Here is a 17,839-nt window from a genome sequence, read left to right on the forward strand (position 1 = left end):
TGTGTTTTACAAAATTTTGAAGTCTACAATTAAACAAAAGTCTATTTTGAAGCACAAATGGCTAAAACTATGGATGGTTTTGGCCTAATTTGTTTTTAATTCTTCTTTGGTTTTGTAGCAAAACAAAATAGGTGTGTTTTTCACCAAACACTCAGAACTTCAAGGACTTGGGGAAAAAAAAAAACAACTTTCACACTGAGTCTGATGTTTTAGCCTTTCTGAAACAAATGTTCTCAGAATCTGAAGCCAGAATTTGGAAAGAATTGTATTAGTAATGACACTATTGCAAAACCAGGCTCATAAAAGACTTGAGTGGCAGTAGTTAATATCATAACAAACTTTTTGTGACTTTTTGTTGAAATTTGCAACTACAAAGGTTAGGAATTTTCATTTTTTTTATCCAAAGAAAGAAAGGACTGGGATCCTACGAAGAACATTTAAAACTCCCAGAAAAAGGTAGTTAAAGCAGCTAAAAAACTGGAAAAAAGCAGCTAAAGCAGCTGGAGCTCTAACAATGGCAACATTAGCTATTGCAACTTTTTTAGGCAACTAAGGGAATAGGCTTTTTTTTTTTCCTTTGAATTTGGACTTAAATTTCTGAATTCTACCCAGGACCTAGATTAACGTATGTCCTGTGGTGAAGCTTACTTTTAGTGTCTAGAAGCCTCATGTAAGAATAAGGCCGTTGGGCAGTTGACATACTAAACAGAAAACACTGAAAGGAAAGAGGTATTATCCTTATTTTAAAATTGAAAAAATAAGAGATGTTAGCATCCAGTCACACAAGAAGTATGTGCCAAAGAATTAAATTTTATATATTCTGAGTTCAAGTCCAACACTATAAACACAATTACAAGATAAGAGAACTCCACTGCTGCATAATCATAGGTAACGGATATATATATATATATATATTTCCCTTTGGCACATGTAATAAATCATTTTTCACCTGAAGAAATTCACTTATCTGAAAACGGGGCGTACTGAAAACACAGGTAGAATTCAGTTACTTTTTTTACTGACACCCTAGTGTTACTGTAAGAAAGATTGCTTTCCAGGTATGATATACATGTATTTACCAAAGTCCCACACTTCATCTTACTTATGGGTTCAACTTTACTCCCAGAAGTATAGTAACTTACAGGCTACTGTGTTTACAGGCTCAGATTTAAAAGAATAATAAAAGGCATTTGTGTTGTATTTGGTGAATGTGTTTCATTATATGCCATTGTTACTATTACCCATAGGAAATCCCTTGTATTTGACACTATTACATTCACACCTGGGACTGGCTCATGCCCTTCTGGGTTGAAACCCAATGGAAAGGACTAACAAAAAGATCTTGGAGAGTCACACAGCTATTTTCAGGCTCCTCAGGGGCCAACAAGAAAATCTGACAACTTGCCCACTCAGCCATTCGCTGGGACACTTGCTCTGACAGTGCAGCTACTGGTCTATCACTGTAAGACAAAACAAAGTTATTGAGTGTATCTGCTACAAAAGAACCATATGAGTTTTAATTTCATCACAATATATTTTAAAATCAAGACGAAAACAAACCATGCATTTCCATTAGTGTCTTTACTACCCTAAGCCCTGAGAACATGAACCAGTGAAGATATGATGGCAACACTTTATCCGTATATAATATGGTTTTACCAGTAAAAAAAAAAAAGAAAAAAAAAAAAGCATACAGCTATTACAAGTATCTTAGTAGTCCCAAACAGAGTTCATGCAGCTTGATTTGTCTACAACATATTTTAAGGAGATGCTCTGACTTGTAGGTCCTTTAAAACAGAATTTTGTGCCAACCAGTTATTTAGCACGGCATCTACCTAATACCTACTGTTAATGTCATTTGACTTGTACTGGTAATGAGCACTTAAAAAATTCTTACCAATTAATTATTGGAGACCCCTAAGAAATAGGAAAATAAACCCCCACAGGATCCCCTTCCCCCACCTCTCAGAAATACTGCATCTATCAATGACACACTTCCTGACATATTTTTTAAAAGCTGTATTTTTGGCAGATGTCCTAGTGTTGTACATATATTGTGATAAGCATGAAGTTTCTTAGAAATTTAATTTTAATGATCAGAAGCCGACAAGTGCAATACTATGCTAACATAATGGCTAGAAACTCTAAGTTATGAATTGGTGACCTCTTTAGTAGAGTAGGCTTTATTAGGTCAGAGGACTCGGCAAAGAAGAGACTAGGGAAACATTTAGGAAACTGAAAGATAAGATGTTATGTCTTGTTATTCCTATTTTTATCCATTTGCTTTCTTCCCCACTTTTGAACTAAATAGCAAGACAAAATGCAAAGGTAGGCCTACAGAAAGAAACAAGTCTACTTACTCTCTTGCTTTCTTTCCAAGTACCTTAGTCTCAGTCCCATCTCTTTTGACTTTTGTAAAACCAGACAGCCTGCTCCTAGCAGCAGCAGGGCTCTCTTCAGAGAAGAATTCAGAAGAGGATACCATTGCCATAATCTCTTTCCCACTGTGAAAACCTCTCAGTACCTTCCCATTCCAAGTGCCTTCAGTTTCCTTCTCATCTTCAGCTGTCTGTCCTAATGGATCTTATATTTCTATGTGTATGTTCTCCACTTCTTTTTTTTTTTCCCTTTAATCTCAGTTTTGTGAAGCCCCTGTCATATCGAGCTTTATGGCCAGGCCCACACAACAAAGCAGATGAAATGACTTGCAGGGTACAGACGTTTGTAATTTCTCATTTATCTCTCTCCCTCTTCATGTACCCCTTCCACTTGCACCTACCTCTGACTGGAGGACATTAAACAAGTAATTCTGGGAGAACATGAACCCAAGAATTCTGGTTTCCCACAGACTTATACTGAGATCGATAATGAGCTGTAATTGAAACTTTTGTCATTACTGAGACATTTATACAGTCTCTCATCCATGTGAATCACTGTTTAATAAAAGGTAAGTTTGTGTTGCAGCCTTTGGGACATTTACAGGATCTCTCAGCTCTACCCAGCTGACTATTTTCATGAAATAACTTAATTATATTCGAGATAGATTTGGTGGAAACTACCCAACAGTTTCAAAAGTTATTGGAGAAGTAAAGGAGACACAGCCAAGCGTGATCACATAAAGGACTGTTTCCATAGGAACCTAGAGTGAAAACAGACACAATTTGTGAAAAATTTCATTGCAGTCACTTTAATTGAAATTTTAAAAATATCTGATCAGCTTTAAATCACATGCTGCAACACATGACATTTCTCCTACCTTCCCCCATTCTGTACCCAGTCTGCAGACCCTTGCTTTCATACGTTCATCACTCCTATATCCTGCAGAAGCACAAACTACACTTCTCAAAGTCAGGAGGTTGCTCAGCCTGTATTTTGTCAATCTTCCCTTCAGATGGAAATTATTTTTTTTCGGCAGTGCAAACTTCTCAGTAATACATGCCAACTGCTACACTCCACTGCTTGCACACGTGTTAGGCATATGACAGAACAAATTAAACAGAGAGCGCACAGGAGCAGCGGGTTACAGTATCACCTGTCTCTGAGTGCTTAGGCAGAGCGAAGCACTTGGGATTGGAAATATCACTTTGGCAGCACAGGTTATTTAGGGTTTAAGGCCAAGCAGATGGCACCCTGAATGAAGGTGACCAGAATCTGTCAGGTGACAATAAGTAGATTTTATAGAAAACACACCACCGCCACCCCTCTCTTCATTACATCCTCTTCAGTATTCATTGCTCACCTCAGCTGTGATACTAGCTCCCGTCTCTTGTGACCACAGTAACCTGCATTAAAAAACATGCCCATGTACAATACTACTCAATAATCTGAAGTGCGAGACCTCAGAACTGGAAACCACTGAGCGCTCTGTGTACATTCCTACCATTGAGATCTTGGAAGTAAACGGCTGTCTGTTGTTTTTCTCTCCACTACTTGAAGCCTGTTACTGGATCCTTCCTTGTCACAAGCCAAGCTTCTGACCCATCCACCCGTTACACGCCATCCTTCTTCCTCAGGATCCCGGGCAGATATTACCCCATTTCACAAACCCCACCGGCCCATGGCAACTTCACGGTGCCCAGGCAGGCAGGGCTCCGATATCCTTGAACTCGGGCACTGCTGAGAGGAATGGGGGAACCTTAAGGGGTGGGCATCTCTCCACCGCCGTGCTGCCCCTCACGGCCCCTCGCAGGCCGGGGCCCTGCGGTTTAAGCCAAGCCGGGATGGGACCGTGTTTGAGGGCTGGAGGGAGGCGGTGAGGGGGCAACAGGAGACCCGAGCCCGGCTGAGGGGTGCGGCGCAGCTACTGCCGGGCGCGGCCCCCTCATCGCAGCCCCCGCCATTTTGTCCCCGGGCGCCCCCTCTCGGCCGGGGCCGGGCGGCGGGGGAGCGGGGCGGCTGCGGGGCTCTGCGGGCTGCCTGTCGGCTGCCCGCCCGCCCCTCGGCCCCGGCCGCTCTCCGCCTTCTGCCGGCCGTGCCAGGCAGCCTCTCTCTCGGCCTTCACTACCGGGTCAGGCGAGGAGGGAGCGCTGAGGCAGCGCCCGCCTCACTCCGGCACCGACACCCCTGCTCCTCCTCCTCCTCCTCCTCCTCCCCGCGGCCGTCCCCTCCTTCCCTCCCTCCCTCCCCGCTGCCAGTTTCTCTACAACTAGTACATCCACACGCAGGGTCCCGGCCGCCGCGGCTGCCATGGATATCAGCTAAAGCGCCGGCAGCGGGACGGACAGGGCAGAGAGGCGCTCCCCATCCCCGCTCCGTCGCCCCCCGGGGCCGCGGCGCCCTCCCTGCCGCCCTCCTGCCCTTCCTTCCCTGCCGCCCCGAGCCTGCCCCACAGGAGCCTGGCGCCCACGGGGGAGGGAGGGAAGAGAGAAAGAGCAAGCGGAGAGGGAGTCGGGCAGAGCATCCCCACGGCAATGTCCAAGGGCTTGAAGAAGAAAAGCCACTGGACGAGCCGAGTCCACGAGATCGTGATCGTGAGGAACCCGGAGGGGCAGCTGGGCTTCGAGCTGAAAGGGGGCGCCGAGAACGGGCAGTTCCCGTACCTGGGGGAGGTGAAGCCCGGCAAGGTGGCCTATGAGGGCGGCAGCAAGTTAGTGCCGGAGGAGCTGCTGCTGGAGGTGAACGAGACCCCCGTGGCCGGGCTCACCATCAGGGATGTGCTGGCCGTGATCAAGCACTGCAAGGACCCCATCCGGCTCAAGTGCGTCAAGCAAGGTAAAGCAGCGGCTCCCCCAGCCCCCCCTGGGGGGGGGGGGGGGGGGGGGGGGGGGTCTGGGGGGGAGCTTTTTTGCGGGAGGGGAGCTTTGGGAGAGGGGAGCAACTTTGTTGCTGCTGCAGTTTGACTTTCCCCTTCCCCACCGCCGGGAGGGGGAGACGGAGGGGGTGCGAGTGGCGCTCCGCCGTGCCCGCAGCCGGGCGAATTAAATGTGCGTCAGTGACAGCGCTTCGCCATGCCGCCCAGGGGCCGGGGGTGGCCGCTCCTCCGGCGGCTCCTGCAGCTGCCAGGGGCCGAGGGCACGGCTCCCGAGCCGGGTTTTGTCCCCCACACAGGGGGCAGGGGCTGGCTGCGGAGCGGTGGGGGTCCCGGGGGGCTTCAAGGGGGGGTTATGGCACCGTGCGTCCCGTCCCCGGTGGAAATGACCGCCTGTCGGTGGCCCAGCCGCGATGGAAGCGGTCCTGGGGAGCGGGGAGCTGGGGGAAAGTGGGGGGGAGAGGCAGGAGGAAACTTTCGGGGAGAGAGAGCTCTCCCGCCTCTCCGATTTTCTGTTATTTATTTCCGAAGTGCTTGGATAGATCCGTCCGTTTCCAGGAAAGTCCACGGGGAAGAGACGCCGCCGATGCTGTTTAAGTGTTTGTTTCTTGCCTCTTCAAACTAAGCCGAGTTGGGGTAACTGCAAGCCAGTGCTCCGAGTCAGCCTTCTGCTGCCACAGCAGCATCCCTGAGCTCCGCTGGGATCCGAGGCTCTATGTAGGTGCCCCTCAGGCAGGGATGGTGCAGCGGCTGCGAGTACGCCTTTCAGCCCTTCGCTGAGCTCAGCCTTCCAAAACTTGGGGATTTCTGTAGTGGGAAGGTTTTTGATGCCATTCATCAGAGGCGTGCGTGCTCCACAGCGATAGCTAGCAGTCCTTGCTTAGAGGACATGCAGGAGTGTTACCGTGGCATAATTTTGTAACTTAGCTTCCTCGCTTTAATTGACAGTATGTTGTTTAAAGTGACATTTGTGGTATTTCTGAATGCTTGAAAAATATGCCAATTATTAGTTTATCCAAAGAAGGCAGAATTGATAGAAGTCTTTGACTTTCAGGCCTTCAGAATGTACTTTGTGATATATTCAATTATCTGCATAAGGTCAAATCTCTAAAGATATGATCTATGATTTTTCTATCTGTCCTTTTAGGTAAGCAGTGCAATATGTTGTAGATCATAATCATGATAGTCAGAAGATGCAAGGAGACATAGTAGTTCATGTGATAAGTGGAGATTAGAGAGGAGTATAATGAATTCTGCCTTGCAGTACAGTGTCATCTTTGGGCACTCAAACTCCAGGAAACCTTATCTGTAGTTGCCTCCCTGTATCAATTTGAGCGTGAGTGGTCTTACTTTGACTGGATTAAAAGGCGGCAGCACTGAAAGTGTCAAGACAACAGTACATTGTCTGCCAAGTTATTCAAGTTCCTACTTTTTGCTCTGTAGAAATGCTATAGATACTTCTCTATACTAATGCCAATTTCAGGTAACCTTCATATAATAATCAGACAGCCTCTGTCCTACCTCTTCAGTATTTTTCAAGTATTTCATTTCAAGTGAAAGCAATCAGCAGTGATTCATTAATATGTGTATCCTTACTACAGATATCTGTCATACATGAATTAGGGACATTAGGCTTTTAGTCTGTGGATTACTGCGGTTTTCTTGAATGAGATGTGGAGGATGAATTCTAAATTCCACCTAGGTTATATATATTAGGAGTTTCACTTCAGTATGTTACCATACTGCACTTTTGATGTGAGTCCTCAAAGCACAGGCCAGATGACAGCGTGTTTGGAAATGACAATTCTGCATAGATTCTTGGAGTGAGAGAGACTTCCTGGTTTGAATGATCTTTCTTGTGCTCCAGCATCCTTTACTTTGCCAAAGGGAGAGGCCTTCTGGATCCAACTTCCTATGTTTAAAAAAAAAAGTCAATGTTTTGTGCATTTTATCACCTTACTCCTCCTTCAGTATAATTCAGTCGAATCTCTGTACCTCTTTGTTAAAAAACACAGACAGCAGACATCCACGTTACTCACTGTAATAAATTCCCCAACAGTACTTTGCAGCAGTGTGTTGGAGAGAAAAAGCTGGGCAGTAAAATCATTATATGTTTTTGTAGCGTTGTTCTGCTTTTAATTATAAAACACCTTTAGTGTGCCAGAACAAGGTTAATGACTCCATTATCGTTGTTTCCACATAATTTATCAATGATATCTCTGTAAATTAAAATAGTATGACCTTGAATGCACCATGTGACTGTAGATGCTTCTTCAGGGCTGCCTAGGAATGAAGTCACAGATTGAAATGTGGAGGTAGAGCACTACTATTTATACTGGGATGCTTAAGAGACTATGAGTGTGTCTCTTGTTTAAAAGTTTTGATAATTCAGCAGTGAAATTTCATGTGTAGATGAAATCAGGAACTGGCTAAATCAATATACAGGTATTAGGTTAGCTGTTTGGAATTACATAAAAGAAAGGTACTTTCTTGATTTTTCATTGTTTTGTGTTTGATTAAACACCACCATTTTTGAAATAATGAAATACTTTGTCTTATTGAATTATGAGGTGAAATACTTTTAAAACAAGTTCAGTAAGATGTTGCTGTTCTATGTGAGCTGAACGTCTTGAACTAAAATTGTTAGCTTAGAAAAAACAATCTTATAAAGTAAGAGTTGCTCTGTATCGTCAGGACGAGTAAGCATCTTGAAAAACTAATTAGCAGTTCCACAATATGATCTTACATAGGACTCCTGTAAGTATGATACCCAGTAAATAAGGATTTAATTCAGGAAATCATTGCCCGGCTTTGTGCGGGGAGAAAACTTTGTAGAAACCATTATTATTATTATTATTATCATTTAAGCCTAGTTGCAAGAGTTCATAGAGAAGCTTTCTTTGGCGACTATTCTCTGTTTGTTTGTTTATTAATTTATTTATTTGTTGCGAGCTACTGATTGTTCTACTGTTGGCAGAATCACAGAGATTCTCTTAAAACATATTGGGGGAAATCTTGGCTTAGCTGAAGTCAGTGGCAAATAAAGGAGACAGGATTTTCTCCGTAAAGTCCTTTTTTTTTTTTTTTTTTTTTTTTTTTTTTTTTTTTTTTTTTTTTTTTAATATTCCAGGGACAGAATTTTGTACTGCAGTTGATTGGTCAGGTATATTTGCAAGAGCTATGTATAATGAACTTCTACTAACTCTGGTGAAGAACAGATCCTTACAGTTTCTGGAAAAAATACTTCTTCATTTCAAATGTGGTTGTTTGTATATGTGGAACATTTTAGATTAAGTACTATCTTCCCACAGATGCACAGATGCTTAGTTGTAAAACTAGTAATGTGTTAAGGAAAGACATCCTAATTTGGATAAGTAATCACACTAAGTGTCATGTGAGGAGCAATGTTGTCTCCAGTTCCACTCCCTGTTCATCACTGCTGTCTCAGATCCACAGTATCTTTCTCCTGGAATTCCCATCAGTAGGCAGCACGGGTCTATGATGTGCACAGACTCCAGTACAGCTTGCATAAACCAGGTTCATTGTTCTTTGCGTAGAATTATAAATTGCTCAGCAGAATCCCAACGAATGGTCTGGAAACATGGATTTCAGAGCTCAGATTTTGTCCTGTAGCTGTTGCCTGACGCACCTCTTCCTGAAGGCGAACAGTTTGGACATACTGAATAGCCAGGTGTTCTGACTAACTGTAGAGTTTAATTTACTTTTTGAAGTAGCTAACTAGTTGTATAACCATATGGAGCTACATGTTGAATTCAGTAGCGCTTACACTTTATGTTGACACTCTCTACTGTCTCTGATTTGATTCTAAATCTCCAAACTTCAAGCATCAACCCACAATACTTTAGCTTCTTATGCAAAAAAATGATTTAGTGCACATAATACAGGGAATTAAAACCAGTTTTATTTTCTCAGTCTAATCATTTACTTAACGGTAAGCATATGCTAAAGTGTTTTGCCAACTGTAAATGGACTTAGGCATATTTGCAAGTGCTTTCCCAGTCAGGAGAAGATTTGGACCCTCGTTAGGGTTAGAATGGCTGTGCTTAGGCGGACCACAGGTCCACTTTCCCCCACAGCCTATTTCTGGTAGTGGTGGCATTGGTTTCCAGGGAAGAGCGTCCCAGCACCCAGTGGTTTATGGCTAAGGGATTTAGTGATTAGTGAAAAAGGCCTTGTATTCTTTAAAAAAATATATATTTATATTTAATTAGTTCATCCATGAATTTCACAATTAAAACCTAGCTTACAGTTAGCTTTCATTTTCTTTATAAGTCCCTGACATGCTTTACAACAGAGAAGTACAGTAATATTTTGCTGTTACAAAGTTTTGTTCTGCATGTGTAAATAGCATGTCAGCTAGTTAAAACGTTAGTAAGTTCCTACAGACCTTTTCATACATATTTTCATATGTATAGTTATATTTTTAAGAAACTTGTTTATTTAAGTTCACCAATAATTTTCTCCTACATTTATTAGAATACTCTGTGCATACAGATTGTCTTTTTGTGTGTTTTCTCTCCCTGGGTATCAATATATACCATCTTCTAAGATGTGAATGTTGTATAAAATTTTCCTCCCTAATATAAATAATATTTTACAATAGTGAGCTGCATGATTTTCCTGAACAAAAAGAATTCGTAAGTGTCTTGCAGAGAGAACAAACCTAAAGAACTATGAAAAACTGCATGGTTGCATTGCTGGTACAAAATGTGAAGATATTCTTTGAAAAAAAAAAAAAAGAAAAAGAAAATGGACCTACTTCAGACCTATTCTTCTTTTCCTAACTTGTGATCCTTAAGATTTAACTAGCTCTAGAAACTAAATTCAGAGTTCTCTTTTTACCATTACTTTATGTCATTCTTATGCTTGTCCATCTTAATTTAAAGACCATTCAAAGTGACTTCTGACTCATGTAGCTAGTGATTTATTCTTCAGCTCCTCCAGAGAGATGGTGATGTTTCATGTCAGGAACTCTGTGTGTACACTGGCAATAGAATTACATTCATCAGTCTTTTTCCTTCTTTAAGAATTGCAACTGTGCCATTAAAGGATGGGGCCATGACTTTATTAGTGCATCATTTCCTTGAAGAAATGAAATAATTAGAGTACTCTGCTTAGTTTTGTTGAGTCACATATACTTAAGTTCATCTCATACTCACACCTGTCCATCTGCTGATACTGTTGACATCAAACAAACATACTGGTATGAGTGGGTAGAACTGCGTCTGACTGCATGCTGTAACCCCACCTGCGTTAATTCAGCATTTCAAGAAAGGCACAGACTCTGAGCTTGTGCTTTCAGAGCTTATGATTTTCTCCTTGTTTCTAACAGATGAGGAGCTCCTTTCATGACAAGAGTTGATTAATTATTCAACTACATTTTTTGTATAAAAGAAGTGTATACATGGAAAAAGTGCTCCTTCAGAAGGGATTTATATGAGGAGGTGGTCATAACTGATTTAGAAGGGGTGATGGAAATGATAGTGCTTCTGGAAGCAGATGTTTCTTGTTCTTCTCTTCCTCATAGTGGTATAAACAAATAAAAGGGATTATTATTTATTTGTATTTGTATTTTTTTTCTGGAGAGTGCAAAGGCAAGGGTCTGAGGACAGAGTGCTATTCCTTAACTGCTAACATTGTGGAAAGAAGCTTTTTTCTTCCATATATATAATACATTTTTATAAATATATAAGTATTCATATACACCTCTATATTTTTTGGGAGCTGTAGGTAGGACTTTGTATCAGTAGCTTGAAAATGTATGAGGCTTTGTGCAGTATTACTTTTAGGAAGTAATTTTCTAATGATTATTATGGGCTTCAGTACTAACGTAGAGTATCCTTCATACATGTTTTGATGCATCTGTGTAAATACAGTGAACCCACTCACTCTGGTGTACAGTATGATACAATGTTCTGCAATAGTAAATAAAATCATCATAAACTTTGAAATGTGGTTGAATAGATAGCTGCCTACCTAAGCAGGTGCAGTCTATTGTGTGGAATTTGAAGGTATTGATTTTAGTAGCAACGTGGCTATCTCCAGTTTTCATTGCTGAATGTCATTGCAATGCTGTCCTTAACTGAATTTTCTGAAATTACAAGGGCTGTGAGCCCAAGTCATCTTCCCATTTCTGGAATGCACAAAATGGCTCTGTTGTTACAGGATCTCTTCAACACACCTAATTTGTTTCAAATCAGCATTCTTTCAGCCTCATGGAAATCTACCCAGTAAGAAGATGCAAGTCTTTCTTGCAGGCCATTTGCGTTGCTTTCTCAGTCTAAGCTGAAGCTACCACATTGGAAAGTGAAATGGCAGAGAAGCAAAATAAAGGAAGACAGTGAAGGGTTTTTAACAAAAAAGAACTTGATCTATACTTCCTAAACTGGAGAAAAAAATCTAATTAGTAACTGATAATCTCTAAAACAGATTTTTCTTATCGTTTTAATGTGCTTGTAATGTTAGCCTGAAGTCTTATTTATTCACACATCCTATCCACAATTTGGACTCTTTACTAGAAGTTTAGTTGACAGAAGGCTGTAGTTTGTATATATCTGCCATGTATTTAACCTTTTTACAACATGTAAATGAATCACAAATGCATTATTTCTGAACTTTCCATCAGTACATTCAGATTGCTTGGATCCAGACAGCTTCATCAAAAGTATGTTGTGCTCAACATGGCTCTGCCAGGTGTCTTCTCTTTCATATATATTTTATGATTATTAATATATGAGTAGTGCCATTTCATTCTGCTTATCAACTTAGATGTTTCTCCTGGAGATATTTGGTTAGTTCCACAATATGTGAACTCAGGAAGAAGGGAAATAAAACAAGGTACAAAATGGAGAATGTAAAAGGTGGGAGAGAAAATCCCAGGAAAAAAAATAATTCAAAGAGGTTATTAAACTAAAATATTACTGCTTTTGTCATATTTGAGACTATACAGCCCTGGGGAGATTCCAGCACTAAGAAGTGAGCACAGGGTATGTGCATTTCCTAGAGCTGCCTTAGTGCCTCAAAATACATTGAAATCTGAAGCTAGGCTAAAGCTAGCCCTCTAAGATCCCTACAATTGACTCATTCCAATGAATAATTACTGTCCCTTCTTCTTTAGCTGAAATCACGAGTTGTTCTTAATCCATCTATGTTCCTGTCTGAAGTTTTCACCAAAGTAGGGTGAAACAATGGTGCACCCTGAGAAATGGGAAAGAGAAACCCATAGCTGAAAGGAATACCCAAGATGACTTTCATATGTGTGTGTCAGTCAGAATCACAGAACAGTCCAGGTAGGAAGGGACCTCAAAAAATCATCAGATCCAGCCTTTCATGGGAAAAAGGAGTCTAGATGAGATTATCTAGCATCCGGTCCAATTGCATCTTGAAAACAGATCTACAAAATGGAGGTATACCAAGTAGTGTTTAGTGCCCATTATGGCAGAGCTGCATGCTGGGCTCCTTGCTGCTGAGGCAGCACCTTGTCCTCTCTGGCTCACCTTCTGCATCCCCACTTTGATACCAGCAAGCTCATGATGCCATTGGCCTTCAGAAGTAGTGCATGCCACCAGCACTAAGTTACTTCCGTGCCTTCCTTTTGAGACCTCTGACCTAGGGAAGCAAGCAAACAACTGGAAAATAACGGTAGGAAAGTGATGAGCAAAAATTTTGACACTGAATACTAGCAAGTAAATTCTGTAGTTGTATTAATGTAACATGGGTGTTTCAGAGTGGAAATCCTTCCTGGAAACAGACACAAGTCATCTTTTATTACTCACCTATTTAATCTTCACATCTTCGTATATCACATTTTCCTAGTGTTTGTCAAAATAAAATGCAGGCTATCATTTGTTCTATCTCATATTTTATGTTTTCGCTAAAAAACAACAACCTTCCAGCTTTGTTTTGTTCATGTCAATCATGAGTTAATCTACATATTTCCTTGCAACTGATAAAATATATACTTTTTATAAAGCCATACCTAACATGTGCTAAGATGTTGAAAGGGAACAAAATTAGGGCATCAGTTCCATTTCAGGACATGATTTTCACTTGTAAGCTCTTACAGCAAACACATTTTTTGTTGTTGTTATTGTTTTCTTGATTTTAAATTCAGATTGAAAACTAAGGAAAGGACCTATTCCTATCCTATATGAGTTACATCAAGTATTTTCTAATTTGTTACATTCATGTGGATAGTTCTTTAAGTAGTACTAAATGAAATGGCAGTATTAGTTTCTAATGTTTTCTTACTAAGTCCTTCTTTGTACTAAATCAGCATTAATAAATGCCATGTAAGCCTCTCATGCTTCCGAAATGCTACATTAGTATAAACGAGGATTAGACCTGATAGATTTTAATTCTCCGTTCTTCTATTTTTCTAAGAACAGCTTTTATTGTTTCAAAGTACTGCAGAGGCCTGTTGTAAACTTCACCTCCTAGAGCACCTGTACGCTCCCATCCTTTGAGTGCAGTCCTCGTGGAGTGGTAAAGGCAGCAGCTGTTTAACCCTTGTAGCAGCTTGGGGCAGGAGGTGAACACCTTTACAATTTAAACCGCCGCGGGCTTTGGTTAGGTAAAGTGTAATTACTTGCAGAGCCGCTACACTATTTTTCTGCAAAAACTCACCTTAAAACTCAGTTGCGCTAGGATGCCAACCATGCTACTTGACAGTATTAGGTGGTGTGCTGTGACTGCTGTTCGTTATGTTGACAATGTGTGTTTTACTGGTATTTCTGATTTCTCTTTCAGTGTGGGTTTGTTATATCTGACTGTTGTCTCTTGTGTAAAGTCTGAAACCTTTTCGTGAGTGGAACTTCCTTTTTGTTATAGCAACTAGCATGACAATTTCACATTGGGAGTCTCTAGTTTCTATGGCAATGTAAGTAAGTATTCACGTTAAATTCAGAGTTGGCCATAATGACTTTCTTAGCAATAGTTGTTGGACATATTCTGTATCATTATAACATAGGATCTGTACCTCTAATTGACGATATTTTGGTCTTAGTGATATAAGCTGTGAAGCAGATAGAAGTCAAGCAATAGGATTAAGAGAAAACACCCAGTTATAACTAACATGGAGCTTCTGCTACTGGCAGCACTGGTCTGTTGTCTCCTAGTCTTTCTGCTACAGCCATTGGTAGTGAAGGCTGTTCAAAAACCCTTAGCTGTGCTATATGCAGAGAATATATTTCCTGAACAATTTAGTTGTTCTTTTTATCTGCTCCGTTTACTTGTGCAAGAACATTTCCCTCCCCATAAACTTCTAGAAGAATTACTGGAATTTCTGATAAGCCAGTAAAAAGCGCCTTTTCAACACTCATTCTATTTGGTCATTTTCCAGTGAAAATACCATAAAAGACTTCAGGAAAAGCATGCAGTAGAGCATTGGAGGTTTTGTTGGGAAAAATAGAGTAAAATCAAGATACTGGGTTTTCTTAATTAAAATTAAAAGTCAGTAATTAAAATACCAATTAAAAGGTCTTCTGGATTTGTATTTATACTGAGTTTTTATGTTGTGCCTGGGGTACGTATGTACTGAAGTACTCTTCAGAACAGATGAACCCATAAAATTTAAGAATGTCTCCTTTAAATATGTGTGAAATATTGTAGAGTTTTGTGTACAGTTAATCTGACTTGCAGAAGTGTAACAGCTGCTTTGCCTTGATAGGGATTGATGTTTGTGTGTGTGTTTGAAGGGTAATAAAATTAATGTTTCTGAATATAAAAGTTGGAGAATTTCATTTTTATTTATTTATTTATTTTTCTCATGGGACATGTAGCAGAGCCAATTGGGTCCAGTAGGGTTCTGCTGGGTTAATATTAAGTATATTTCTACTAAGCAGTAAGCAACTTCCTCACCAGTTGCTGTAGGACCTGGTTTCAGTGAACGGCAGAATTCCTCCCTTTGTGTCTGCATGTTGTGAGCCAGGTATTGAGGAGAGTGCTACTGGGAAAGTGATTTGCAGCTGAGACATTAAAACAGAAGTCTTCACATATATCTCTCTAGACACTAATATTATCCTTGTTATTAAACTATATGAATAGCTTCCAGATTCTAAAACTCTTTTGCAAAAAGAGCTTATTCACATGTCCGCAACAGGGAGTTAGCCACCTTGTCCCAGCCACCTCAGTGAATTTCAGTGTAGGGAAAAAAGTGCATAACACTTTATGCTGGATAACAGGAAATTGATGATTTTCACAATAGTAGTGACTATATTTTCATCATGTGTGCTACATTTTCATGGGTTTTACCTTATTTAAAGTCTGTCTAGCTTTTCAGAAAGAAAGGATCTATCTGAATATGTGTAGTTTACCAGTAGAATTGTCACTATTTTTCCAGTGCAGTTGGAAATTTAAGGAATTTATCCTTAAACAAAACACAACAAAACAAAACTAATCACTCAGAACATTAATGTTATTATTAGTTTATCAAGAGAAAATAAATCAGATCTCACGGAGACAGGTACTGCAAGTTGGGAATGTGAAACAGTCACTGCCCCTATGAGTTTATAGAAGCTGATTGGACACAGCAGGCAGGTAGGAAGAGACAGAACCATACAGTGGTGAAATGACTTGCCAAAAATCTCAGATCAATCAAGAACAGAATGGAGAGCCCTGCAATGTAAGTAAAAAATCTGTGCAAGCAGTGCTGCATCCAGGTAAGGGCACGCAAGTCCAAACTTTGTGTAAGGCATAGAACTGCAAAAAAAACCCCTCGTATTCACTGAGGATTTCTACTGATTGCTTGAGTAAAAAATATTGTAGGTCTTTATTTTAAATTCCATGACAAATCCTCTGTAAACCAGAAGCTTTGTCAACAGCAAAGAAGCACAACCATGCAAAGGTTTGTACACTAGGGCAGGAATGTTGTCTCCTAACATAAAGTGCAGTTCAGAAATATATTGGAAGTGTTGAAGTTTAGGAGACGAAAATAATATAAATTTATGTATTTTAATGAGATATTTATGTTTGCATTGTTGGTGAGACACACAGGTACGTACAAATACATTCATTCAAATTCTTCTGGCCTGTTAAAGCCACTACCTGATGAGGGACAAATTAAAAATAGATTTGTGGCTGGTTTTTATTTTATTTTATTTTTAAAACCTCCTAATTTGTTTTGGAAATATGAGGAGTCTTAAAAATTGTTACCGCAGGCAAAGTTTGGTTTGCCAATTGACATGAACAAAATAGTCATAAAAAATCCAGTGAATACCTCTCATTTTTAACAATGCTGGGAAACATCAGATAACCCTAGATGGATAGTGGCTTCTTTAAATGCTCCAATGTTGCCATCTTTTAACCCAAATTGTATGGGATAATTGATAGAATCCCCAGTTTAGCCCAGCCTGCAGAAAATTAGGGTTAGGGTTTAGAGATGTCAGGTGACATCCCTGCCAATTACTGAAGAACTGCTGAGAAGTGAGACTGTCTTGATTTTATGAGGACATCTAGTCCTAGGCAGGGCTCCATTAAGGCAATCCCAGTTGCGGTTACACCAAAGGTTGTACCTTTGTGGCTCTGTTCTTCTGTCCCTCTGTGGAGAGCTTCCGGTCCCTCGTCGTGCTTTCACCCCCTTCGCTTTGGCATCGGTTTCTCCTTTCTCACAGGAAACATTTGTTCCTCCTGCTATTTGGGGAGAGAATGGAGTGAAGCAAAGGGTGGAGGGACTCCCCAACACTTCTCTGGTATGCGCTGGTGGAGTGCTTTTCACTGTTAAGTCTTCCCAAGTATGAGGAACCTCTAGAAGATCTCCATATCCTCCTCTTTCGGTGGTAGGGGCCTGTGCAGAGTTAAAGAGATGATCAGGGAGAGGTCTGAAAAGGATTTTACCTTGTACAAGAAACTAGACAGGTCTTGCTGAATCCACCTTACCTTTTCAGGAGAAAGGAGTTGCATAGCATTAACAATTGCATCAGCTGAGGTTCTGCAATCTTTATTTCCCTTTTATGCACCACAGTACTTCTAAGTCCTTGAAACAAAAGTGGCACAATCCAGTGCAGCATATTATGGACACCTGAACTGATGAACAGGCTCCTTTTGGCAACCACATAGTACTGCTCATTGTACAGCACCCTTCAGTGGGGAATACATTATGTAGCCAGTCTATAAAGACTTTGATCGTGGAGTTGGTCATAAGCACGCTATTGCCCTGCATTTGTATTATTAATTCATTGAGCCTCTTTACAGGTGCAGTCATTTGTAGGACTAAGTAACAAAGGAAACCTTGAGAAGCTGATGTCTCTGGCCTGAAAAATGGCAGCTGCTTTGCAGTGCATGGCAATAATACACAGCAATTTGGTACTGAAGATATTTAATGTTCTGTGCAGTCCATATCACTAGGGAATAGGTGAGATGAGATGGACTCTGGCCCAGGTACCAAAGTTAATAATTCATATTCCTACAAAGAAAAAAAGCATGGCATTATCTCAGGTCCAAACTGTACTTGAAAGAATAGCACTGAGATCCTTCTTCTCCAAAGACCATCATCAGCTGTTCACTGTCCTTAACTCACCCAGCACTTGGGCTGTGCATGCAATCCAAGTGTCCTTGTGACAGCAGGTGACAATA

General features: G+C 40.9%; 1 protein-coding gene and 1 long non-coding RNA gene across 10 annotated transcripts in view; one reads left to right on the forward strand and one right to left on the reverse strand.

Annotated features, from left to right (window-relative positions):
* Positions 1-626: 626 nt before the first annotated feature.
* LOC121065719 lies at positions 627-4,336 on the reverse strand. The gene is made up of 3 exons (XR_005817278.1): positions 3,740-4,336; positions 2,361-3,139; positions 627-1,460 (listed from the first exon to the last, which is right to left on the reverse strand). It is a non-coding gene; the product is annotated as an uncharacterized LOC121065719 (long non-coding RNA).
* A 147-nt stretch (positions 4,337-4,483) lies between these two features.
* Positions 4,484-17,839, forward strand: part of MAGI2 (membrane associated guanylate kinase, WW and PDZ domain containing 2) — a 774,790-nt gene continuing 761,434 nt past the window's right edge. For 4 of the 9 annotated variants that reach the window (XM_040548750.1, XM_040548740.1, XM_040548758.1 and 1 more), the window contains exon 1: positions 4,486-5,211. In XM_040548750.1, coding sequence (XP_040404684.1) covers positions 4,911-5,211 — 301 coding nt within the window. In that variant the 5' untranslated portion in view covers positions 4,486-4,910. Of the gene's footprint in view, positions 5,212-17,839 lie in introns of all 9 variants that reach the window. The other 5 variants (XM_040548725.1, XM_040548731.1, XM_040548715.1 and 2 more) reach the window with 4 other exon arrangements.

The sequence above is a fragment of the Cygnus olor genome, chromosome 1 (assembly GCF_009769625.2).
Source record: "Cygnus olor isolate bCygOlo1 chromosome 1, bCygOlo1.pri.v2, whole genome shotgun sequence".
Taxonomy (NCBI): Eukaryota; Metazoa; Chordata; class Aves; order Anseriformes; family Anatidae; genus Cygnus; species Cygnus olor.